The 25,615-nt window shown below is 38.4% G+C and overlaps 1 protein-coding gene across 2 annotated transcripts in view; it reads right to left on the minus strand.

The window, feature by feature from the left end:
* The window catches only part of ITGA2 (integrin subunit alpha 2), a 94,240-nt gene that overhangs the window by 18,579 nt on the left and 50,046 nt on the right, over positions 1-25,615 (minus strand). For both annotated transcript variants that reach the window (XM_046671532.1, XM_046671533.1), the window contains 16 exons: positions 23,359-23,509; positions 22,918-23,083; positions 20,728-20,804; positions 18,958-19,096; positions 17,695-17,840; positions 15,876-16,019; positions 13,489-13,692; positions 12,626-12,762; positions 10,186-10,325; positions 6,765-6,916; positions 4,421-4,531; positions 3,755-3,837; positions 3,180-3,321; positions 1,967-2,059; positions 1,297-1,373; positions 1,124-1,207 (listed from right to left, as the gene is read on the minus strand). In XM_046671532.1, coding sequence (XP_046527488.1) covers positions 1,124-1,207; positions 1,297-1,373; positions 1,967-2,059; positions 3,180-3,321; positions 3,755-3,837; positions 4,421-4,531; positions 6,765-6,916; positions 10,186-10,325; positions 12,626-12,762; positions 13,489-13,692; positions 15,876-16,019; positions 17,695-17,840; positions 18,958-19,096; positions 20,728-20,804; positions 22,918-23,083; positions 23,359-23,509 — 2,046 coding nt within the window. The remainder of the gene's footprint in view (positions 1-1,123; positions 1,208-1,296; positions 1,374-1,966; positions 2,060-3,179; positions 3,322-3,754; positions 3,838-4,420; positions 4,532-6,764; positions 6,917-10,185; positions 10,326-12,625; positions 12,763-13,488; positions 13,693-15,875; positions 16,020-17,694; positions 17,841-18,957; positions 19,097-20,727; positions 20,805-22,917; positions 23,084-23,358; positions 23,510-25,615) is intronic.

The raw sequence follows: 25,615 nt of genomic DNA on the forward strand, positions 1-25,615 counted from the left end.
AGAAGCATTCTTTTCATCTTCGCTCATGTGTCTCAAGCTCTAGACAGAATGACACATTTTCCTTTTTGTTTTTGCTCAGTGACCTTTTGGATGATCTACACCGTCCATGCTTTTACGGGCCGGACTGATGTGGTGGGAGTTAGAGAAATCTGTCGTCACTGGACACTTGGCAGCCTGGCTTCTTGGGAACACACTGCTGCATGTTTTCCAGGGGTCACTGATCTGGGCTGGGAAGCTGCCTTAGTGGCTCACCAGGTAGAGAATTCTGGTTCCCAGGCTTGGAGGTGGGCGTCACCGGCAGCCTGTGTTCTGCCTAGCTGTCCCCCACTGTGTCTGAGTCCATGAACCCACTTCACTTCTAAGTGGGAGTGACGTTGATGATACCAACCTATTAGCACCTGTGGTGTTTACACGTTACTCACTTCTCCAGACACTTGTCTCCCTCAGCAATTCAAGATATTCAAGACTGGTATCAGTGAGGACCCTTCCGGCCAGTGCTCTCAGGTTTACTTGCTTGGGGCAGGTAAGAAAAGGGAACAAAGCATTTCTTTGTGGATGACCTCCTTTGCAGAATGCCTCATTGCCTCCTGGTTGGAAGAAACTCCTAAGCTGTTATGTCAGGAATTTTCCACCCAAAAACTAATTTTCTGTGACTCATTTGAATATTTCTGATGGACCTACTATGTGCAAAGCTTTGTGTTTGGGGCTTCAGTGTCCAGGAATGGGGCTATCACTTGATATCTCACGTGGACAGTAGGAAATAGGCATGGAGAAGAAAGTGGTGGCAGCTCCTCAGGACCCTAAGAGTTCTGCTTGGACATCTCGGGAAGGTTTGCAGCTCATCTGAGGGCCTGCAGGGGAGTTTCCCCTTGGTCTGTGGCAGAAGGGTTATTCCCCTGCCTTTCTAGCATTGCTCTCAGTCAATAAACCTAAAGAGTTGCTCAAAGTTCCCCTAGGGACCAGTTTGTCTCTAGACTTCTGTTTTAGTTGACAAGGGAGAGATATTTTAATTCAAATTCTCCAGTTAAGACTGAGCATATAAAGGACTTGTTTAGTCATGAGCCAAATGTGCTATGAACTGGAGTGATGTCAGAGGTCACAGGCCATGCACTATTTCACCTACCTTGTTATGTGAATATCAGCATCATACAGCAGAGGAATTTTGAAGTTGGCTGAATTATCTGCCTTGTTTTCTTCACGGCTTTCACTATTGAAACAAAGGTTAGAAAATTACTTAAAGAGAAATATTATAAAAGCTATCATCCATCATCAGTGTATGACTTCATTATGTTTTACCTCATGGCTTGGAAACTGACAGATGCCTGATTCTGAAGGTTTTGAAGATTGAAGTCGAAGTTAATAGTGAAAGTCACCTACAGACAAAATTGAAATTCATCAGTTTATGATGATTTGTACTCAGGGGCAAACATGAAAAAAAGCTTCCCATCAAAGTAAACTCACTCTAATCTGATTCTGAATTTGATATACCTTAAGTTTCAGATTTGTAGACTTTTTATTGGCCCACCTTGCTTTAGCATGCCTCATCTTTAGAATTCGAGAGGCTTAATCAGCTGACAGATATAAGCCATCACATCAAAGGTACAAATACTTGTCTAAATTTGAAAGCTTTGTGTTCATGTAAAGTTTGCTTACCAGGGGTTAACAAATGACATCTGCGACTCTGTACAGCACTTTGACCAATGTGGGTCAACGTATTCAGAGAAAAAGAACTTTCCATGTTGTATGTGCTTTTTGGAACGAATTGCATGGGGAGGGGGAATCTCCCTTTTATTAATAACTTAAAGAAAACATTCAAGTATTTAAACACTTCCCCTAAATATGCAGCCAATTATTTCATGATGCCTATCAAAAGATGATACCTAATCAAGAAGATGGTATGTTGGTGAAGTGACACTAGGGCCAAGGAGGGGGTAGGGTGCATTTGAGGATGAAATGCACATTATACCTTTTGTTTTCTCTTTAAAGCAGGGTAGCCTACATCACAGGTAACAGACTTCTGAGATGAAGCAACCTGGCATGTTACTTCTGTCCCATCAACCTGAATGAGACCAAGGAAACAATAATCAATTAGTAAATAATGTGTGTGTGTATGCATATACATGCTAAAGGATGTATAAACCACCTGGACATTTTAGCAGTGAGGTTGGTTCACACTAAAGTAATTTATTGTCTCCCAGGACTTGAAAATCTTGTATTGTCCAGGTGGCTAATATACTATTTTTATTGCCAAGCAGGACACGCAACAAGCCAAAGGAGAGGTCAAATACTGGAATTTCCCCCCAGAAATAAATCATAGTTCTTATATTTCAAAAGCACAAAATAACTTTAATCCAGTATTTAGAAATGCTGTCTTCAATACATACCCGTGAAATTCGTAGTGTCAAGAGAAGAAAACAAAATCATATGTTGGTGATTATCTATATTTTAAATAATTTCAGGAATCTTTTTTAGTTTTCCTTAGGCTTTTTTCCTCTTTAAAACAAGAAGTTGCCATTTGGCACAGGAAATTTAAATACTGAAGTCAGAATAGGTTTAGAACACTAAATTTATAAGTTCACATTGACGTTAAGCTAAATGAAACCATTTTTTAATCCTTTTATCAAGTAGCAAATTTGGAAAAGTCTCAGCTTTTCCTTTCTCTCCTTTTCATTGCTGAAAAGTGGCAGAGGCGGGACCAGGGGGCCATTCATGGTCAAGTGTGTTCCTGGTATAGTGATCAAGTCAACATGATTAACTGCCCTCGCTGGAATGCATCATCTTGGCAGCAGCAAGACCTGTGGTTACAAAGCTCAGGCTGAGCTGTGGGACTCTCATTTCTCAGAGCAAGTGCAGCTCGTAGCATCTGTGCAGAATGATGGAGCCTCATCACACAGATGGCTGGAGAAGAGTTACGGTAGTGTCTGGCTACGGCTGCCAAGTCCTAGGGCAAAGGAAAAACTGACCCAAGCTGTGAAGCAGAACTGGGCTAGCTACAGAGCCAGGCTGTGTTCTCATGCGGCTTAACTAGCTGGGAGCCCCAAAGTTAGGACTGATCACACCGAGGGTTGAGCTGCTTCTTCAGACAACACAGAGGATGTGGAGATTTGAATATAAGGAAGATGGTAATTGACATGGAGTAGTAAACACAGCAGCGGTCAGCACAGGGTGCCATCACATACCGGCATGGACCAGGAAGCAAAAAACAAATTTTCTGAAAAATCAACAACAATTCCAGCGTTGTATGCACTTTCCTTTTTGTTTTTCAGTGTTACTGAAAATGTTAACCTTTTGTTTTGGTTGCTGACAATAAAGGGTTGTTCTCTGTTAAAAGGAAAAAGGAAAAAAACAGTCATTAAGGTAAAAAAAAAAAAAAAAAGGCCAGAATTCAAATATGTCACTTATTTCCAAAATAAACTCTTTAGATTTATTTGGAAGACTGAGAAATTGCTTAATAATAAACTATCTTCATAGTAAACCGATATTGACAATGAATAAGTAAATTCTATTAGATTCTTTTCTTTGTGGCTTTTAATCACAATGCAGGGAAAGGAATCATCCAAAAATATAAATGGTTTTATATTTCTTATTGTTTTACTCCTATATGGATGGTAGAAATTGAAATTTAGATTTTAAAGATCTTTGTTAGTTATGGATGTTTCTTTTGTAGAAAAAATTCTCCATAAACATTCATTTGAATAAAGTAATCTAATGTGTCTTTGATTTATTTTACATTGAACTTTAAAGTAAAACTTACTGAGAAGCTGGCAGCTGTTGGACATGGAGAACTAGATCAGAGATGCAAACTCCATCATCACCACAGTCTTTGTGGAAAGGAATCTACAAAAAAGGGAAAACAACCCCCGACATTAACTCCTGAGTTAAAAAAGGAAATTGTGGAAAAATACATATAGTATTATTCCATTTACATAAAGTTCAAAACCACGCAAAACTAAACAGTGTTTTAAGAATATATACATGTTTAGCAACATCAGAAAGAAAAGCATTGATAAATGCAAAATTCAAGACGATGATTTGCCTGGGGAGCAAGATGAAAGTGGATGTGACGGGGGTGGGGAGTGATGCTGAGAACTTCATAGGTTATTGGTAACATTTTATCTTTTAAGTGGGTAGTGAGCACAAGGTGTCACTTTCTTGTTATTTATTTCTTCAACAAATATTTACTGAACACCTGTGGTGAGCCAGGCACTGCTCAAGGAGCTGGGAATAGAGCAGTGAGCAGGTAAGACAAAAATCTCTACCTTCATGGAGCCTAAATGCTGATGACCTTTACACATAAGTGTATTTCATTTAGAAAATTAACAATTTAAAGGCTATGTCCTACACATCTTTCAAATGCTACTGCAGTGACAGTGAATTGTGTTAGCAAGTCTGAATTCCAGGAAGGACAGGCCATACTTACACTGAAGACCTTGGCAGTCTCAGAGTAAGCTTCAAGCGCAGGGCTAGTGCCAGGGTTTTCCAGACTAATGTTCACACACAGACCCAAAGAGTTGACAACATCTGAAGGCTCCTGAATGCACAGACACACAGTCAGTTTATAGGGCACGGCAGGTTCAAAACAAGAAAATGACCACAAATGTGTTTACAATTAAGAACACAGTCCACCCTCAATGACGTAGAATATCTTTATTTTGAATTTTCAAGATTCTTACTGCTTCTCTTCTGTCCTAATTCTGCTCTTAGCCTCTCCACTGCTAAGAAACTTAGAGACTCGGGTTCAGTAAAAATCAGAAACAGCAATTCTTAGTTAAGCTGATCAATCTCATTATTTATACACAAGTGATTACAAATATTTAGATTATACGTCCAGTTTTAATGCTCAAAAGACCCCTACGTCAGTGCCCAGTTCTTGGGTTGTTGGCTACGTCCTTCCGATTCCTATCGCCAGGATTTAAGAGTCCTTAGGTGTCCTGACCAAATATTTGGACGGGAATATTATGACCTAGAAGGGAAGGTGCCCAGGGCTGGCTGCCAGGCAGTGGACAAGAGGACTCTCTTCCCTAGTCAGAACCTAACTCTGCTCTATAAAACCAGGTAAGGTGATTCCCACATCTGAATCCAAGCTCCCCAATTTCTGGCCCTAGTTGACTGTTAGAAGCTGCTCTGCTCCTTGCACCTGTAAAATGATGCATGTATTACTGAACAGCCAGTAAAGCCAGTGCTACTCAGCTACAAGTACAACTTCTCCACTTGGCCTTTAACATAGAGGGTGGAGAGTATGCAGTGTTCCAGGAGGCATGGGCTGCTTCCAGCCTTTGAGGTTTCTCGCCTGTTGAAAAACGTAGAAATCCCAAAACAGGGTTGTAAGTGTCATCTAGCAATCTTCTTACAAACATCTTTCCAGTTCTTGTCAGGAAAGAACAATGTCTATACAAATGACAAACCCTAAACATCGAATTTGCCTTTTTGTAAGAAACGATATCTTCATTTTCACTTAGTCCATTCACAGGCAGGACTTACTCCTGTCTTGAGTCCTTTGGAGTGGCCTGCCTACCTGGATGGTTTCCTGCCTATAAGGGAACGCTTCCTCAGCTGGCTGCAGGGTTGGCACATAGAATGGACTTTGGTATTGATATCAAATGTGGTGTGTTAACTGAAACAATCTCTCTTAGCTGGCCAAAATAACACATACCTTCTGAAAACTTCACAAGTACACATGAGAGTGAACAGGATTTAAATATGAACAAGAGTCTGGCTGTGTTCATTCCCCCACAATGGATTACACGTGTAATTTCATCTACCACTTAGCAGGGATAGGAAAGAATGAAAGCTGGCTTCTGTTCCTTTAAAGAATCTAAATAATTGGCACCTTAACAATGAAAAAAGCCCAGGCCTTCAGAAACAAGAAACCTTCAACTTGAGCAAAACTCAACTGATTTTAATTCATCTAACCATTAACTTTATACTTAGCATTTCTTGAGATCTCTGTCCTACCCATCTACATCAAAAATATCTGGAGTGGTCCCTTAAATCTGCATATTCCTTGGACTTTCAAACCCAAATTTCTGGTGGTAGAGACCCAGAATATGCATTTTATAAAAATTTCCTTGCAAATTCTTATGCATCTTAACTCTAAGAACCATATTCTAGGAAAGTTCTTAAACAGCTCTTTTAAAAATAGTTTCTTGAGTAAAGTATACTTTCAACATTGTTTCTAGGGGGAAATATTCATATAATTTATAAAATAAATTTCCTGTTGGAAGTGTTCTCCTGAGAGGCATTTTTCCTACTTGGGAGATTTTCAAAATTCATGTGGACTCTAGAAATTACGGCATAAGATTAGAGCAAATAATTTTAACCTCACAAGCTACCATCCTTCACCTATATTAGTATAAAACCAATAGTAGAAATCATAATTGGAATTGTTCTTTTTAGTAGCCTAAAAATGAATAAAATTATTCCCTGATAGGAAAATGTCAAAATAAAATTTATCATCAACTAAAAGTTCTCCCTGCTAAACATTTAAGAAGGTATCGTGTCTTTGATTTCTTTCAGAATTTTATTTTTAGTTCTTTTAGTTGCAATCCCAAATAAAATTTAATACTACTAACTTGTATAATAATAGAATGTGACCATATATATTAATATATAGGAAATATGCCTCCTGTTCGTAGAATTAGACAAGACAACCATTATTTAAAAGGGCAAGCATTTCCTAATTCATAAGCTTCCATTTTGGATTTTCACCATTCATTAGTCTTTAAGAAGAAATGAGAGATAAAGGGACGACTCTGAGGCCTCACCTGTATGTGGATGATGTACTCAGAGCAATTCTGAGCTTGACTTACTATCATATTCTTCCGCAGGTACCTTTCATTGTTTTCTTTAAATAAACCCCTGGAGGTTACTCTGGATGAGTATAGATCTGCATCAATTGTGATGTTATATGTAATGGCTATGGTAAAAATCATAAAGAAATGTTATTACAAAAAACTTCTACGGATAAAGCATCCCTGCTTTATTGTGTCTTATGGGGTGAAGTCTCTGACTTCAAGGACATAAAAACCAGTCTTTACATTGATGGATTGTGAGCCGTGGACAGCCCAGGACATTTGTATGTGACTGTGGATACAAAGAAATGTGATTCAAAGAGATGTGGCTTGAAGCAGTGCAAAGAAAACTGGACTTGCCACCAGGAAATCCACTGAGTGGAGCTGGTCAAATTGCTCTCTCAAACATAGATTTCATCATCCACAACATGGTGATATGAAAAGCAAAGGAACAGTTCTTGAGTGCCTCCAAGTGAACGTATTCTCATATGTTATCTTATACAAGTTTGGTGGTAAACCTGGAAAGTCGGTATTATTATCCTATTTTTCTGATAACGAACAGAATGAAAGAGATAAAATAATTCACCTCAGTTCACAGTGAGGGCATGGTCAGAAATAAAATTTGGGTAATTTTGAAATCAGAGCCCATGTTCTTGCTGTTTCTACGCAGTTATGAGGATTAACTGTTTTTTGAGGAGTAACTGAGACACTCTAAGTAAGCATGTATCGTGCCTGGCCCATTCTAGATGCTCACACGGGGAAAGGCATGCAACGCTGCAGGAGTAAGAAATGAATGAGAAAGACTTGGTTTGAATCCTGAGTCCACTGCTTGCAAGCTTTAGGTAATTTGCTTAACCTCTCTGAACCTCCATTTCCTTATCTATAAAACAGAGACAATAATACTAACCCAGAGAAATGGAAATGAGAAACATATGTGATAAAAACTGATGTCAGGAGCCAACGTCTGAACTATTAGGAAGTTCAGCTAAAGTCTGCTGGCCTCATGTCCAAAACTGCGAGCGAAGATCAGATACTATTCCCAGCATCAGCTGCCTTATTTGGGGTTACTCTATCTTATTTTATTACTTTCAATATTTTAAAGGTTGCATATACTTCCAAAAACATTAATTCTACATGTTACCTTTAAAATATCTATTAGAAGTGTTGTATAATTTTTCTTGCTCCAATGACTTAATGAGGTTAACAAAGATAGACAAAATATGAGAATCAAATGAACTAAAAATAGGTGGTGAAAATAATACAAAGGATACATAACGGCAGGGAGGTGAGTGTAGCTAGGACAAAGTCAGTACACTTGATAATACTATTTCAGTTTTTTCAAGCAGCTTGGTAAAAAGGATATATAGTCACATTGGCAATATATTAATTTTCTATGTTATTCACTTTAAACTGGAGTGTGCCCCTGATGCAATAAAGACTAGAGACCATATACTTTATAAATTCACTTTTCAAATTTGTGAAGATAGGATTCATGTCTTATATACTATTATTGCCAAGCAATTAAGTGACAAATGGACATGACTGTGTGGACCTGAAGGCCAAGGAAACGGATTCAAAGGTGCCCAATAGCAAGAGACCCTGGACAACGAGTGGAAGGGAATTTTCTGAAAGCAGAAAGCCCCTTTCAAGTGTGCAGCAACAGAAGGGGTGGAGTACAGTCAAAAGTGGAAGGAAGACACATGAGGTGAATCCAAGCTTCGGGGCCAGGAGAGGTGACCAGCCAGCCATTTCTGCCAACGAATAGATTTTCCAAATTAATCTTTTAGGCAGACTAGCCACTTCATGCTTTTCCCCCCAGCCTTATTGAGATATCATTGACATATAACCTTGTGTAAGTTTAAGGTGTATACGGCATAGGGATTTGATATATGATATATGTATATATTGCAAAATGATTACCACGATAAGCTTAGTTAGCACATCCATCACCTCACACAGTTACGATTTTTTTTTGTGGTGAGAACTTTAAAAATCTACTCTCTTGGCAACTTTCAAATATACAATACAGTATAGTTAACGATAGCCCCTACACTGTACATTACAGCTAGCCACTTCATATTTATATGGTAAGGGTTTTTGACTCAACTATCATGGCTGCTCATATGGGTGTGCTACAAGGCAGGTCTGTGAGATGTGCTCCTCAGAAGTGGGTCAGTGTTTAACACCTGAAAGGAAAAATGCCAGATAGACACGAAAAGTAGGAAAATAAGGAAAGTGTGCCAAGATGTGGATCTAACTTCTGCTTTGTATTCTTAACCTATTTATTTCTTGGTATGAATTATGACAATTAACCTGCCTCTAAATTTGTATTTGTTTTTTTGGTGAGGAAGATTGTCCCTGAGCTAACATCCATGCCAATCTTCCTCTATTTTGTGTGTGGGACATGACCTCAGTGTGGCTTGATGAGTGGTGCATAGGTCTGTGCCCGGGATCCGAACCCGTGAACCCTAGGCCCCTGAAGCGGAGCACACGAACTTAACCACTACGCCACCAGGCCAGCCCCTATATTTTTAATCTTTAAGTTTATTTGTTTACTACTTAATGAAATACCTGTAGGAACTACACGTTTCTGAAGTTGGCAACCCAAGCCTGATGGAAAGATTAGGCCCCATGAAACAGCCGCAGATGAAAGAAGGTAGCGTTTACTCATGTGCTGAATCAACCACTACATATGGAAGGGGCAGGAGAGATGCAGGGGAGATGAAGCAGTTAGAAAAGACTTCAGAGAGGACGTGAGACCTTGAAAGACAACTTGGCCAGTCCAAGAGAGAGACAATGACAATTCCTGCTGACATTTGCCCATGGTTTTCTTCATTCTTTTCTGATGATAGGACACATTTCAGACTTTTACTCACATCTCTGGATTACTTTGAAAATTTAAAACACTGGGCACAAATTATATATTGCTTTATATTTTCTCTCTCATTATTTCATGCTTATTAATTCCTCAAGAGTAGGAATAATATTTGATACTCGTACTGAACACACCCTGTCTTGATCACGGTATAGCCAGCACATGGTGTACTTATTTAATACGGGCTGTGGTCCAGCGTAACCTGCGTGCCCAAGGTTTTCAGTAAGGGACCTGTGGGTAAGAGGAACTCAAAGGACAGAGTTGGGAGAGCCCATGATTATGCCATAGAGCTTACAACGCTCTGCAGCAGAACGTTAGCTTCTAGAGACGACAGAGGGAGATGCACACAAACCTTCCATGCCTAGCTAGCCATTTTCGGGCACCTCCGTTGTGCGGTAATTTAAATGTCGGCAAGACCCTAAATTCCTTTGGTCTACCAATCCAAAGTATAGGTTATATTCAAGACTAAAACCCTACAGGCAAACCTATGTCCATACAGATTATTTTAGGTCTACTCACCCACTTGACTGTTTTGCTTAGTAGGTCTAAACTTCGCACTGAAGCACAGTTTGAGGCTTATCTCAGCGTTCTTGTTGAACAAAGTGATTTTTTCTGGTGTGAATGAAGCATCTACAGATACATCAGCAATACTCTGTGACCTGAAAGACATAAATGTAAACAGGGGGACATTATTGCCGAGTGCACATATTATGAACTCTGTATAGGGGAGCCCGTGCCAGCATTATATAATTATCCTCTCCACTCTCTATCTAAGCACTTCAGCAGCGTTTTTTCTTTGAAAGCTCTAAGATGGCAGGTAGGGATAATGTCTTTTTTCTTTGTGACCCTACTACCAGCACAACCCACATTTAATCTTTTTAGTCTAATGAACACACGCATGAGCCCAGGATGGGAGCCTGCAACTTCTTCGTAAGTAAAGTACGAAGTCGTGGTCCCTGTTGTGTTTTGCCAGCTGGAAGCCATGATATTCACTCCTCTCACAAAGGGAGGGGAGAGAGCAGGTGGCAAGGGCGGGTGGCAGGCGGAGGAGTGTGATCGTGGCTGCTTGCTGTTGCCTCAGTGGCTGGCAGTGATTCCTGGAAGTGTGGCATATGGCCGTGATGGTGGCAACTAGCCGGATGCCAGGAAATGGCTGAGGAGTCCATCTCAGGCAGGGTGCTGCAGATTTCTCACTCTGGTTCAGCCCTTTAGACATCTGAGGGGCTTTCACATACACATGGCCTCATTTGCTCCTATAACACTCCTGCGAAATAGGTAGAACAAATGTTTTCTCCATTTTATCAATGCAAAGTCTGAGACACAAAGACATTTGGTAACTTACCCGTTTACTGAGTAATAGTTAGCAAGTGAGAAATTAGAATCCATGGTCTCCTAAGACCTTGGCCAGTGGAATTTGTATTTCTTCATTAATGACCCCTTGTGCACACCCTCAACTATTTACAAAGCAGCAAGCAGAACTAGTAACATCACTGTTTTGAAAAATACCACAGCAAGATCGAAAACATTTTCTCTTCATTTTAGGAACCACTTGAAGGACTTGAGGCAACTGAAAAATTATTTCAATAGTTAATCATGTATCTATCAGGCCCCCTGATAAGCAGTCATAAAATATCTAATAACAAATGCAACACGGCCTCAAACTTACGAGATCGAAAATGTCTATGCGAACGTTTTTTTTAAGTCAATCTCTTTGAGAGGCTGAGCACTTATCCCGGTGGATATGACATTGATTTAAATTATTTTGTAAACTTGTTTTTGAAAAATTATTCTCAGGAAGTTCCCCAGAAAATCCTTATATGAATGTGACCTCAAAATGGCATTAACTTAGCTTGACTCATCACTTCAATAAATTAATTTGATTCCATGTGTCTTGACTATTTTGAAGAATCAAATTCACCTTCAAAGAAACAAGTTTAGCCATCACTGACTGTATTAAAAGGGAGTCAGAGTATAGTAAGAATATAACCCACCAAGGACAAAGCCTCTGGGATGGCTACAGGCTGATATAAAAATCAGTCATATAATTATGTTCTCACAACTTGTATTTTTCTAATGGTATGCTACTCTTAACTGCTTTTATTCAGTAAATACATTTCCTTATTTTTCAAAGTCTTAAATATTATCCTTGAGTTTTATTTTTTCCACATAAAGCTTTCATTAAAATGATGCATTAAAAACACTGCATTTCATCCTTTAAAAGCACAAGTGAGATAGTGTAAATAGTATCACTAAACTCAGAAACAACACAATATCAGTGTGTAATGTTTTCTATTCTTGATACATTTGGACATGTAAAGCACATTTTTCAACAGAAATGAATGAATGAATGGCTACACTATGTTTTCTTGGGGACTCTTGATCAAATTCTCAATTTCTTTCTGATTCCACTCCCTACCATCCCAGTGTATTTATTTTTGTCCTTGAATCACATGGCCCTTGCATTCCTTACTGTTCCCCCTGCTCTTCAACTGCTTCTGAGGTCAACGAGAGGTCAGCTAAACCTAAATAATGGCTTCTGGTTTATGACTAATAGTTTCAAAAGATACCTTATAGCCACATGAGAAGTTACATTTTACTTGTGTGGTCTGAGTGTTCAGTATTTTTAAGACATTCTCATGAGGCTTCCTTTCTGTGAGCTGAGGCAAGGCTATTTGGAAGATAATATTCAAAAATATCCTGGATACCATTTCAAAGGCTTTGTCTTTTCTATGCACTTTTTCTGCTCACCAGATGGAGAAGAGAAACTCGATTCTAATGTTAAGCAAATATTTGTTTTCTCTCACTAGGAAAGACATATTTCTTCCTTTATGCAAACTATGACACATAAACGTCCTAGAGTCTTATATAATGCACGAGGGCATTGCCACCACACCAGCACAGCAATCTCAGCAGGTCGTTTTTTAGTTAGCTAGGTTGTGTCTGGCTCTCACTGACTCACCAGAGCTGAACCACTTGTCCAAAGGCACCAACGGACACATCGGTGATGGAATCTCCGTTTAAATCTTCATGGCCATCCACGGCTCTCCCAAAGTACTGGAGACGGCTCCTAAAGGCTCCGTCGGAGCCCAGGATTTTCTGAAAGAGCAAGTTTGACATGAAATTATAGTGCACAATGAGTGTAACAGAAAAAAGGCAGCTTCTCCATTACATTGTTACAGTCTCTATATAGCCGTTTTTTTACGGTTTGTTGTTTTATTCTCCAGAAAATTCCATTGATTTCTCAATCACATCTTACGTGATCTGTTTATCATTCCCGCAGCCACATTTTCATCAACGAAACAGCATAAATCTTTTAACATAAAATCACAAGCCAGCACAAAGCAGTGCAAGATCAGTGGACTGGGAAGGAGTTGATGCAAATTCTGGTCCGGATTCCTCGCCTAGCCAGCTCACTTCCTTCAGGCCTTTACTCAAAAGCTGCCTTCTCAGTGAGGCCTTCTTGGTCACTCTTTCAAATACTGATACTTCCCATCCCTGAAAACTTATTCCCTATTTTAGTTTTTTAAAATTTCTTATCATTTACTACTATCTGAATCACTTTATCTTATTTACTTTTCCTCTGTCTCTTCCACAAGAATGTAAGATCCACAGAGAGCAGAATTTCACCTGTCCTGTTCTTCACAGCATCCCCAGAGTCTACAACAGTGCTTGCCACACAACAGAGGCACAAGAAACATTTGTTGAGTGAATGAATAAAGTTATAAAGTAAGAGGGATGGATTGGATGGTCCGCATGATACTCTCTATTGCTAACACACTGATACTCACTTGTAAACACATCACCATGAAACTCATGGATTACCTGGGAATACTTCAAGCGAATAGTGCCCTCATGACCATTGTAGATGTACACAGCTCCAGAGTTCTGATTTTCCAAAGGCGAGCCTACTATCACGTCATTAAAGCCATCCATGTTGATGTCTGAAAGAGCCGCAATCGCTGAACCAAACCGAGCATTTTCAACACCATCAGGGCCTTCAAGAAACTGGTGCCAATTCAAAATGCCCTTGCAAAGGGGAAAAGAGGGATGATTAAAGTAAACCTTACAACTTTTATAATTAAAATTCACAGCAAATGATTCCCAAGCCAATTTGCAAACTGTTAAACGTGGATGGGATTTTAAACCTAGAATTCAAAATTCTCTATTTATGATGAGAATTATAAATAAGAATTTTAGTAAGTAAGGTCATAGGATATCTGCTCATAAACCATGGCGAAAGGCAATTCTTTTTACTGAGGCTGAACAACCTACATAAAAGTATCCCTTTCTTTGTCTCCTTTTTTCCCTCAATATTAGGATCTTCACCTGTCTCTAAACCTTTTGATTTAAAATTTTTCTGGTGAAAATCTACTAATATCCAGAATAAAATTAAGGTAAAGACAAAATAAAATAAAACACAATATCTTAATTTAGACCTTTACTTAAAAATTACTGAACAGTGGCATAATTATAATAGTATAAGAGGTGGAAAATGAGTTTGTTAATATCCCATTATAAGAAACAGTAAGTCATTCTGCCCAAAGAAAAGATATTTCCTTATAAAAGACACAGTTGTTTTTTCAGGTTTTGAAATCAAGAATGGAAATATTTCATGAGTTCACAAGAAAGCAATGCTCCTCAAGCATGAAACTGGGTCAGTGTGATTCTTTCTCCTCTATAATAATCTTACAAAAATCAATTTGTTACTGAGTTTGATAAGATATTACATCTTCTCATCTTTAATAATTAATGATAATTCAGAATATTTGACATGCAAGAAACATTTAAGAAACTGGGGATTTATTAAATTTTCATACAAGCAGATATGACATTCCCTTATTAAATACTCAATTAAATTCTTCTTCCTTTTTTTTTTTTTTTTTTGCTGAGGAAGATTTGCCTTGAGTGAACACCTGTTGCCAATCTTCCTCTTTTTTTTTTTTGCTTGAGGAAGATTGTCCCTGAGCTAGCATCTGTGCCAATCTCCCTCTATTTTTGTATGTAGGTCACTACCACAGCATGGCCACTGATGAATGGTGTAGGTCTGCACCTGGGAACCGAACACAGGTCAGTGAAGAGGAGCACGTCAACTTAACCACTAGACTGTGGAACCGGCCCCTATAGATTCTTTATATGTTTTATAATTGTTTTAATTGCTTCTGTTCAAGGGCTGATTTTTATATTAATTTAAATAAAGTAGGACAAAATAGCACAATAGCTAAACATAATATTTCCTACATTAATATCAGCTTCTCTTTTTCCAGCCTTTCCCTTATATAGTCATCTCATTTCTATGTCAACCGGTGCCTTTAATTCTGGTTTTCTTTTCAGGTTTCACTGAGTTGATTATACTTATGTGCACGGATTTAGAGAGTTCAGTCTACAAGGTGGAAAAACTGTGCTTTTCCATGTTAGGGTATGCTAAATCTTATGTGCAAGGACTGGAAATTCCAAGAGCTGGATATATACCTAAATGTTGCACTAAGCAATAGAATTTCCTGGAAAACTAATGTAGAAAGTCTCTGGGATTATATAGAGGTTTCCAAAGTGCCTGGTACAATTTGCATTTTTCACTGTAAAATATTAACAAGATGGTTTGCTCTATTGTTGTTATTTCTTTAAAGCAAAGAAGAATAATGGGATGAGATACTTGGGAAATACACAGGTCTTTGTGTGTGCACGTGCATGGATTTCACAAATGATATGCCTTGAGGCTGGCCCAGTGGCCCAGTGGTTAAGTTCACGTGCTCCGCTTCAGCAGCCTGGGGTTCACAGGTTCAGATCCTGGGGGTGGACCTAAACACTGCTTATCAAGCCATGCTGTGGCAGTGTCCCACATACAAAAGAGAGGAAGATTGGCATGGATGTTAGGTCAGGGCCAATCTTTGTCACCAAAACAAGCAAACAAACAAACCAAGACATGCATTTATAATGACTTTATTTGTATAAGAGAGTATATATTCAAAGACTTCTCATGGAAAATGGCAGTGCACTATACATGAAACTCTAGGTTATGCTTTTTAATGTGATTTTTAAAATTATAACTTCATGGTGACATCCTCACGATGATGAAATATAAACTAGACTATATATGAAAATTATCATTCAATGATAATAAGTTTCTTTATTCTTCAAAAATGCAAATTAACTTTTATTTACCAATACTAAAGCAAGTTAAACTGTCAGTTTAATAAATATTTTTTTCTTACCTTTGTGATAGTAAACAAGTAGACTCTTCCTTCCTCTTTCTTTAGGTCATTCATGTACGTCGGTGCACCTACCAAGAGCACATCTGTGATGGCATCTTTATCCACATCCACTGAACACAGCACACTACCAAAATAGGAGCCAATCTGGAGTAATAAAGCATAGTTACCTTAGGATTCCTAGGGTTCATGTACTCCTCACATTACAGTGAACTTTTGTTTACTCATTCAACAATTGAGTATTTACTACCTGAAAGGTGCTAGGAACATAAAGATGGAGAACAGAGTTCCTTCTCTCAGGTTTTAGCACCATCTAACACTTGGTTCTTAAACCTGCGTGTGTACAAAAATTGCCAAGAAAGCGTCCTTTAAATACAGATTCCTGAGACCCATTTCCAGAGATACTGATGTACTGTTTAGTGTACTGTCCAGAAAACAGTATTTTAAACAAGCATTCCAGGTGTTGCTGATGCTGGTGGTGGTGTTCGAAGAGAAGCACTTAGAAAGTATGTGAGCGATATTGTAGAGAGAAGTGGGAGAGGAACACGGAGGTGGAACAAATAATTGTGCTTCCACGGTAAAATATACTGCAATAGATGCAAGCACCAAACGCCGCGAGGCCAGAGCGCAGGGAGTCAGGAAGGCTTAGAATGATTAAGGAGTATTCGAATTGCACCTTAAAAGAGGACAAGGAGTTTTCTAGGTGGAGGGCGTGGGAGAGCACTAGTGACATAAGTGTCCACGGCATGATCTGAAGCAGGAGAGGAGTTCCTGGATAGATTGGGATGGGAGGACTAGGTGGTGGGAAAGTGAAGTAAGAGAGGTTGGGAATTTGAATGTTCATCCCATTCAATCAGTGTTCAACGCACGCCTATGGGAATGCCTCTTAAGGATTCAGAAACGAACACGAAGTTATTCCTTCCATAACGCTTTCATTGTTTTCCTCAAAATAAAAGCACCCTTTTTAAAAATATTACAGAGGAGGGAAAAGTATGACCATCGCTGGTTTGTGGTCAAGGAAGTCAAAAACTCAGGTCTCCTTACTCCTGGAAAATCCATGGAGACAGTGGGATCAGACTTAATCTCAGAGGAAAGAACTCTGTGGATAGTCAGTTTCTCCAACTCAAGGAAGAAAAGTTTCTATTGGTTGTCAGAGATCAATGACATTCATTTCAAAAATGTGCCAAGCCCGGGGGTCAAAATTGCTTAGTAAGGAAACAGGAGTCTATCGGCTGGGCTTTGTTCTAGTGGGCCATGACTGGGGCTCATCATAGGGTCTAACTCCCAAACTGTCACACATCAGTAGAAAGTAGTAGAGAAGAGAGTGGCTTTACTTCTAGAAATGTCAAAGCCACAGGACATCTTGACAGGCCCAGATGTAGCAGCTCAGTCCTTGTAATGCTATACCTCTCCCTTCTTGTTATTTCTTCTCGGCTCCTAGTGGGGGCTTGCCTACAAAGCAGTAGTTAGGTGCCTGTGACCATGACTAAGTAACACCCATGCATTATTCATCTGAGGAGTCAAAAATACGCAATGGGAGGTAACCAAACAGCACAGGCTTTGAGGCCACATGGGATAGAGTTTTAATGACAGCTCAACCCCATGAAAGCTATGTGACCTTAGAAAGGGAGTTAAACTCTCAATCACCTGTCAAAAAGGGATGATAGATCTCAGTATTGTTGGGAAGATTTAAGGAATATTCAAATAAATGCAGATTACAGAGCCAGCCACAGGGTAGGCACTCAATAACTGTTAGCTTTCATTTTTACTGACTCCCCACTCGTCCCTAAAATTAATTTCACCTGCTAAATGTGGAATTTACCTGGTCACCTCTGTGAGTCTGAATAATTGTGATGTTGCCATTCTCATTAACACTGTACAGCACGATCTGGCCAGTATAATTTGCCCGAGGAGCACCAGCAACAAAGTGGACACCTTTTCCAGTAGAAATTGCAGCCACAGAGTAACCTAGGAGAGAAAGAGTTACAGAGTAGGTACTATGGAATATCTCAGCCAGATAGGCTTGCAAAGTTAGTAGAGATGATCGGAGGTCCTTTTTTGTTAGGTGTGATGAGCAGTTCCTAGCACTCCTGACTACATCACTGAGGCCATATCTTCCTTTTTGTAAGATGAGCTACTCTTGCCCTTTCACCAGCAGCACTGCCCTGTGTTGTGGGACATCGACCTACAAAACTAGTCTTAGATTCTGAGTTGTCCCCATCAGCCATCACGAACCTGGCACCCAGTGAATATTTCTTGAATGAATAACTAAATGAATTTAAAAGGTAATGCTGCACAATAGGAAGAACAAAGGTTTTGGAGTCAGACCGTCTCAGGTTCAAATTCTGGATTTGCCACTTACTAACTTGCTCACCTTTATTATTTACTGACCTTGCTGGCTCTCAAAGGTAAAATGGGGATAACAATACTTCCCTCAGAGGGTCGCTGAAGGATTTAAATGTTTATGTAGATAGAAAAGCCAGCTCAGAAACTGTCCCAGAGTAGGTGGCCGCTTATTATAGAAACGAAAAAATTAAGAACTCTAAAATAATAGAAGACCACACTTACTGGATTGGTTTTTAGGAACTGTTTCCATTTTGGAGAAACACAATCACGTCCCAGGAATAATACCTGTGTGAATTTCATTAAGTATTTATGGGTGAAGGCCTGATTGGCAAAGAGGCAGCATAAATATGTGCAATAAGTATAATGATTAGATGATGTTCAAGAGATTTGCTGAACTGATCCTGAGATTCAACAAGATGATGGTTTAAAAGAAGGGAACTGATGGGCCGCCCCTGTGGCCGAGTGGTTAAGTTCGCGCGCTCGGCTTCGGCGGCCCAGGGTTTCGCCGGTTCGGATCCTGGGTGCAGACGCAGCACCGCTCATCAAGCCATGCTGAGGTGGCATCCCACACGCCACAACTGGAAGGACCCACAGCTAAAATATACAACTGTGTACCAGGGGTGCTTTGGGGAGAAGAAGAAGAAGAAAAAAGATTGGCAACAGATGTTAGTGCAGGTGCCAATCTTAAAAAAAAAAAAGGGAACTTAAATTTGCTGAGCCAAATGCTGCTGCGCCTTACCTAAATATGAGCTGTGGTTTCTGTCATGCAGAATTTGGTCAAAGGCTTGTTTAGGAAAGATCAAATGTCCATGAGATGACTCCTGGACAACAGTCCCACTCCAGCCATAAGCTCCCACTGCACCCAGCATCAGAATATCCTAAAATAACCGAAAAATGAAGATCATTCCAACAAACGGCCTTTAAAGCATATGAATGCAGGGTAGGCAAAACAGTGAAATAAACTGCCTAGATTCAAGGAAAAAAATGAAGCATGACAAAGTAAAATTATAAGAATGTATGTTGACATATCTCAGAATTGTTTCAATATGTTTGTGCTGGATAACAAGCCTTCTCATCTTGGCTTTATTTAGTATGTCACATTATATAGATAAATCTTTTTAATAAGCTGTAGGTCGGGAGGAGCACATAGACATCTTGAAATGTCCATTCAAAGGCGCATATTTGCAAATGCTGAACAGTTATCAGCTTTTAGAAAGGAGTCAGAAGTAAGCCTCCAGTCCCACGGATTCGTAAGAAAAGCTCACGGTTGGATATGAGGCATGTTTGGGAAACAGGAAGTGTGCTGACAGAGGATGAGAAGGAGGGTGATGCTGCTGTCCCAGGCGGGTCTTGGGGCATTCTATTCTGTTTTCAACACTCTTCTTGACTCCTTCTCAAATTTTCCTCTCTCATCTTGATCCTGTCATCTATTTGAAAATAGCACAGCTACAAAAGTCCATCTATTGGAAGGAAACCCAATTTGAATATTCAAAGCTATAAATCAGCATAGAAGGCAGGGGTAATCAGGACGAGACATTATTTTTAAGTATTTGATCTTAGATCTTAGAAAACGTCAAAGATACAATTTTGGTTTGAAAAATACAAGCCACTAAGAAAATAACAAACAGGGAAATTATCCATCCCATTTTGAGGATAAGAGAAAACGGAATTAAGTGAGTAATTGTCATAAATCTGGGATTCTGAATTTCAGGTGCAGGAAGGAACTTCAGGGAATGCACAAAAACCTTAGGAAATTGTGTGCAAAATTCTCTGTGTCTGAGTTCATTTACATTTTCTCTGAGGGAAAGACCCATTACTTTTATGAGCATCCTCTAATGATCGGTGATCCAGAAAAAGTTAGCACCTTTTATGCTAGAGAGAAAATAAGCTGTTTCTGGTCCTTTACCCTGCCACTCAAATCCTGAGTTCATCTTGTTCCCTGTTTCCCAGGGTCACCTATGTCTTTGCCCCTTTTACTACTCCGCTCATCTCCTGAGTAGAATTAGCATCAGAGGCCTGGATGACAGATGCTTCTGAGAAAGAAGAATGGACTTCTCTGAGCTAAGAAGATTTCTCATTCCATGTTTTTCCTATCTCCTTACTTTTTCAACTATTTTCTGTCTCTGCTCTTAGAAAAAAGAACAGCAAGTCAGAATTCAATGAAGTTATGACAAGAGCTTGTGTTTTTAACAAACTCTTCCACTAGTTAATTGATTCAAAGAGAATTCCTGCAATGATAATACCTTGAATTAATTCACTGCCTGTCTCCTGGAGTGCTCAAAGTCGTCTTGTATATTATTATTTTTTATTTCCATACAAAAGTCTTGTGAAACAGGGAAGGGAAGGCATTGTTAACCTTCATTTTTCAAATGTTAAATCAGCAGAACAAAGAAACGAAATGACTGTGACTAGGACTCAGAAATGTTGATCTTTCTTTATGTAAAGGCCATTGTGCCCAGAAGTGTTAAGCCAAATGACAGCATGGCTGGAAGTTATCTGATATACACACATTTTGAGGAGAGTAATCTGCGCTGAATCCCACTTGTGACATTTCCATCTGGAAGTTGTCTCCTCCTTGAACGGTGCCTGGGGAATGGCAGTTTCAAAAATTACATCACTGTCATCAGTTTTAAATCAAATTTTCAAACATACATGCATGCACGCACACACACATACACACGCACAGTGTTCTGATGTTCGCTCAAAAATATAGAGCTGGCAGATTGTGGGAGGGAGAAATCACCAAGGAAGTGTTCTAACACATACAGAAATCCACAATACCTCCCAGGGAGGGTTCCAAGTTGGCATTACTCTTGACTAAGTATTAGCATATTTATTTATGAAGTTCCTGATATCAAAGAACCCTCCACGTAGGGGATGAGGTAGGATGAAAACTGAGGTGATGGTCTTTTTTTTTTTTTTTTAAATTACTATTACTAGCTGAGAAACTAACTGAATTTTTAGCTTTCAAATATTGGTACTAATAAATGCACAAATATCTCAGATACAGTTGGAGGAGCTCAGCAATTGATCTATAGTGAAGACTGTGCTGAGAGATATTTCGATTAGGCTTCAGGAACCAGGATTCAAGACTGAGTAGGAATTTTACCAATTGGGAAATTTTTCTACATACATGCTTGCCTCTGGCACTAGCACTGTAAGATGCAATTAGAACTCATTTTCCATACAGTGTGGTCAAAATGGTTCCTTTTCACTAATCTTCACAAAAAAGAAGCTAAATTCCTGGACTGCCACATTAGTATAGAGAAGAGAAACTATACGGCATGATACAGTCTCTTGTTCAGAAGGTGTAATTATTTATACAGGATGAGTAGAGATGACTTTTAATAAACCAGAGCAGCGCTCCCCAAAATCCACAATAGCAGATAATACACAAAATCATTTAGACTGCACTGCAATTGTTCATATTCAGGCCACCACAAACAAACAAAATTAACATGGGAGCCAAATAATTTTGTATGATCTCAGAGCACATTAGATTTTGATGATGATTTAAACAACTTAGAAGCACCATGGGATGTTTAAAAAGCAGTAAAATTTTTTGGATAGAGCTTCCCAGTGGATAACCAAGAGATGAAGATTTGACTACAGAAGTAGAAATGAATACTTCATTCATCAAATCCCCTTGGACCCAGCTTGTGAAGCAGTACCTGATACACAGTAGGTGTTCAATAAAATACTCTCCTTATTGCTGAAAGGCATTTGGGTTAACCATCGGGAACCATGGATCATGTGGGACTTGCTACCAACTGGGAAGTGTGTTCCAGTCCTCCACACAGGGAGCTCTTGGACATGTGATATTTCTACACTGGTGATACCAGGTCAACACAAGTTGACAAAAGGCAAGTCATATTGTAGAAAAGAAACCATATTGTAACTTTGAATGACCTCTGTTTAATTAACCCAAATGCTCTGTAGATTTAACGGCCCCTCCCAGCTGCTACAAGTTGATAACTTTGTTCTTTTGAGTTCCTTAGGAAGGTGATGACGCCAGGGGCAGAGAGTCTATGCTGATAGCCATCATCAATGACAACTGAAAGATCAGGGTATAGGGCTTTGCTCTGGTCTATGACGCATATCCAGCAAAACAAAAGACTATCAGGAACTAAGACCAGATGTCTGCCCCCACCTGGAGATCATATGGGATCACTGTATTTTTCTAATTTTAAAAGTATATACACTTGTTGTAAACAAATTGATGAATTTTAGGAATTATATAAAAGTGTAAAAAGGTAAAACATTTTATGATTATAAAAACTATTTCCACAGTGTAAAATGGCAAAACGATTTGTAATAGATATTACTAAACTGCCCCTCAAAAAGGTTATACGATCTGTAGTCTTATCAACAGTGTATGAGCTTCTTTGCTGCCCCATAACCTCTTCAAGATGAAACATTACTAATCTTTGTTATCTTTCAGGCACAAAATGACATTGATTTAATTTATATTTTTAAATAATTACTGAAATTGGGGATATTTTCTTATGTTTATTGGCCATTTGCATTTTGTCTTTTATAAACTACTTATTCAAGTTGTCTATTTTTCCTACTGATGTATAGGAATTCTTTTTACACATTGGATACAACTTAACATTAATAGGCAAGTATTGGTAATAAAATCAAGAATTCTTGAAAAAAGTTTTCGAAAGAAAACTCATGAAAGAAGGAGTTCTTTTACCTTCGATGCTGAAAATTTGCTCTCCCAATGTCCCAGCCTTTTCTAGTAGGGCTACTTCATCAGACACATTGAAAAAGTACCTTTCTGTTGGAATACTGGCAATTGCTTTAATTTCTTTTATTAAATTTTTAGTGTCAAGGGCGTTTCTGTTTAAGTACCCAAGAACCTTGAAAACAGAGAAAGAAGGAAAAAAGGTCATTACTGCTGTACTAATTTCCCAGTTAGCACTTTCTAGGCTGTTTCTGAAAATAATAAGCCCTCTGAAGACATAAATCAAGCAACATCTCCACATCCCCTTAGCTGACAGGACTGCAAATCAGCAAGAAGCAGAGAGAGAGTAGAAATTTTCTTTTCTATTAAGCCATGAACAGCAAATGAGAAAGTGCAATCTCGGGAAGTTACAAAGGAACATTTACCCCAGTAAAAAGAAAAGCCACTTACTGCTATGCCAAACCTCAGTATATTGTCACTGTTGCACTGATCAATCACGGCTTTCAACATGGAACCATCATGTGATTCACCATCAGTTACAACCACCATGACTTTCGTAGCACCTCGCCGTCCACCAGCGGCTGCTGAATAAGCAGAATCCCTGTGGTGGATAAAATTAAAGACTCACTAGCAAAAGATGAAGGTACTATGTGGACTTCTGCTTAGGTAATGTCATATCAATATAAATATTAAATATAAATATGAAACTTCTTTGAGCATAACCTATTGAGACTTAAAATTTCTCTGTCAGTCTTGGTGACATAACTACATTCTATTTGTAGCTTCTAGAGAAACATATAAAAATATAAATTTTGCTTGGCATTAAAAATAATTTCCATGGTTCCCATGGTGTGTATGTGTTTATGTGTGTGTGTACGTACATGTGTGTGCATTTACATCAGGAACCCTTAGAGTTATCTTCTAATAAGAAAATTAAATTCATTAATATTAATCAACAGAGCAAAGATATACATTCCTTTCATAAACTTTATTCATCGGATCTGCATTTACTTTTTCAATACTAAATTGTTTTTTAAAAAGTTATAGATATGCATGGTAAAAGAAATTCAAAGCATTTGGAGGGGTGTAAAACAAAATTTGACACCAAGCCACTGTTCCAAAGGTAACCACTCTTATCAGTTTATGTTTGCTTCTAGAAAATGTTTTCTCTAGATGTATATGCATAGTCTACTCCTAAAACTTTTATACAAATGGGGGCATATTCTATATAATTGTGTTTCTTTTTGATGCAGATCTTTTCATATCAGTAGTTATAAAGCTCTCCTTTTTAATGGCTGCATAATATTTCATTTTTTGGAGGACCCATAGTTTATTTAACCAATTCTCCATTATTGTGCATTTAGGCCATTTTGAGCTTTATAAGTCATGCTGTAATGAACGTCCTTGTGTATATATCTTGGCATACTTTTCCAAATGCATCAGTAGGATAAAATCTTAGCAGTGAAATTATTGGGACAAAGGATTTACACATTTCAAATTTTGATAGATAATGCCAAATTTCCCTTTAAAATTTCCATCAATTTATATTACCACCAGTATACAAAGATGTAAGTTTCTCCACTTCTTTTCCTAAACAATGAGGATTATTAACTTTTTAATTTAGGGCATTCTGATAAGTAAGAAACAGTATACAATTGTTTTAATTGCATTTTTCACTATAAAGGGATGATGAGCATTTTTATATATTTATTAACCACCTACATTTCTTTCTGTATGAACTCTTGAGCTTTCTTTATCATTGCCCATTTTTCTTTGTGCTGTTCATCATTTTCCTGATTAGTAAGATTTCTTTGTTAATAAAGAAAATTATCCTTTGTCATAAATATTGTAAATAATTCCCTTAGTTCATTAATCATCTTTTGAATTTAGTAGTATTACTTCTGCACAGAAATTTTACATTTTGATATAATCAAATCCATTAACTTTTTTGGGTTGTCTTTTATATGTGACATGGTATTTTAAAAGGACTTGTCATCTCTAAGAGTTTTTTCTTTAATCACCCAAGTTTTCTCCTAGTCCTTTAATAGTTTCATTTTCTTAGATTTAAATTTTTGGTCCAGTTGAAATTTATTTTTATTCAAGGAGTTAAGCAGGGATTCAGCCTTATTTTGTTTCTAGATGGTTAGCCAGTTGTCCGACAACTTTTTCTTCTATTGGATTCTCTTGTTGCATATTCTTTTCGGGAAATGTCATCCACTCCTTTGGATTAACTACCTTCTATATGATGACACCTTAAAGTGTATATCTGTTTCCATTTCATCCCTCTCATCTTCAAATTGATGTGTTCAATGCTTGCTGGATATTTTCACCTGAACGTGTAAGGGGCACTTTAAATTCAACGTGTTTAAAACCGAGAGTATCATTTTATTTCCTACAACTTTTCTGCATTCTATATAGTAGAACAAAGAAATACAAAAAAAATTTTCATATTTCTCATCCAGATAAATTTGAATTACAGAACTCACATCAAATACCTTTTGAGTGAATTATACTCTTTATGACTTATGGTAGAGCTCATGTGATGAGAAGGTTGCTGAGGGTAGAAACTGTGAAGGTAATCACTGAGTTTTGATTACCTTCAGGTCTTGGAAAAATAAATTGCAACCACAGGCACTCAGTGAAATAAGATGAATGGAATATGGCAATATTTACTGAAAGAGTGTCAGAATTCTATTTGATGTCGCAA

This window comes from Equus quagga, chromosome 9, assembly GCF_021613505.1.
Source record: "Equus quagga isolate Etosha38 chromosome 9, UCLA_HA_Equagga_1.0, whole genome shotgun sequence".
Taxonomy (NCBI): Eukaryota; Metazoa; Chordata; class Mammalia; order Perissodactyla; family Equidae; genus Equus; species Equus quagga.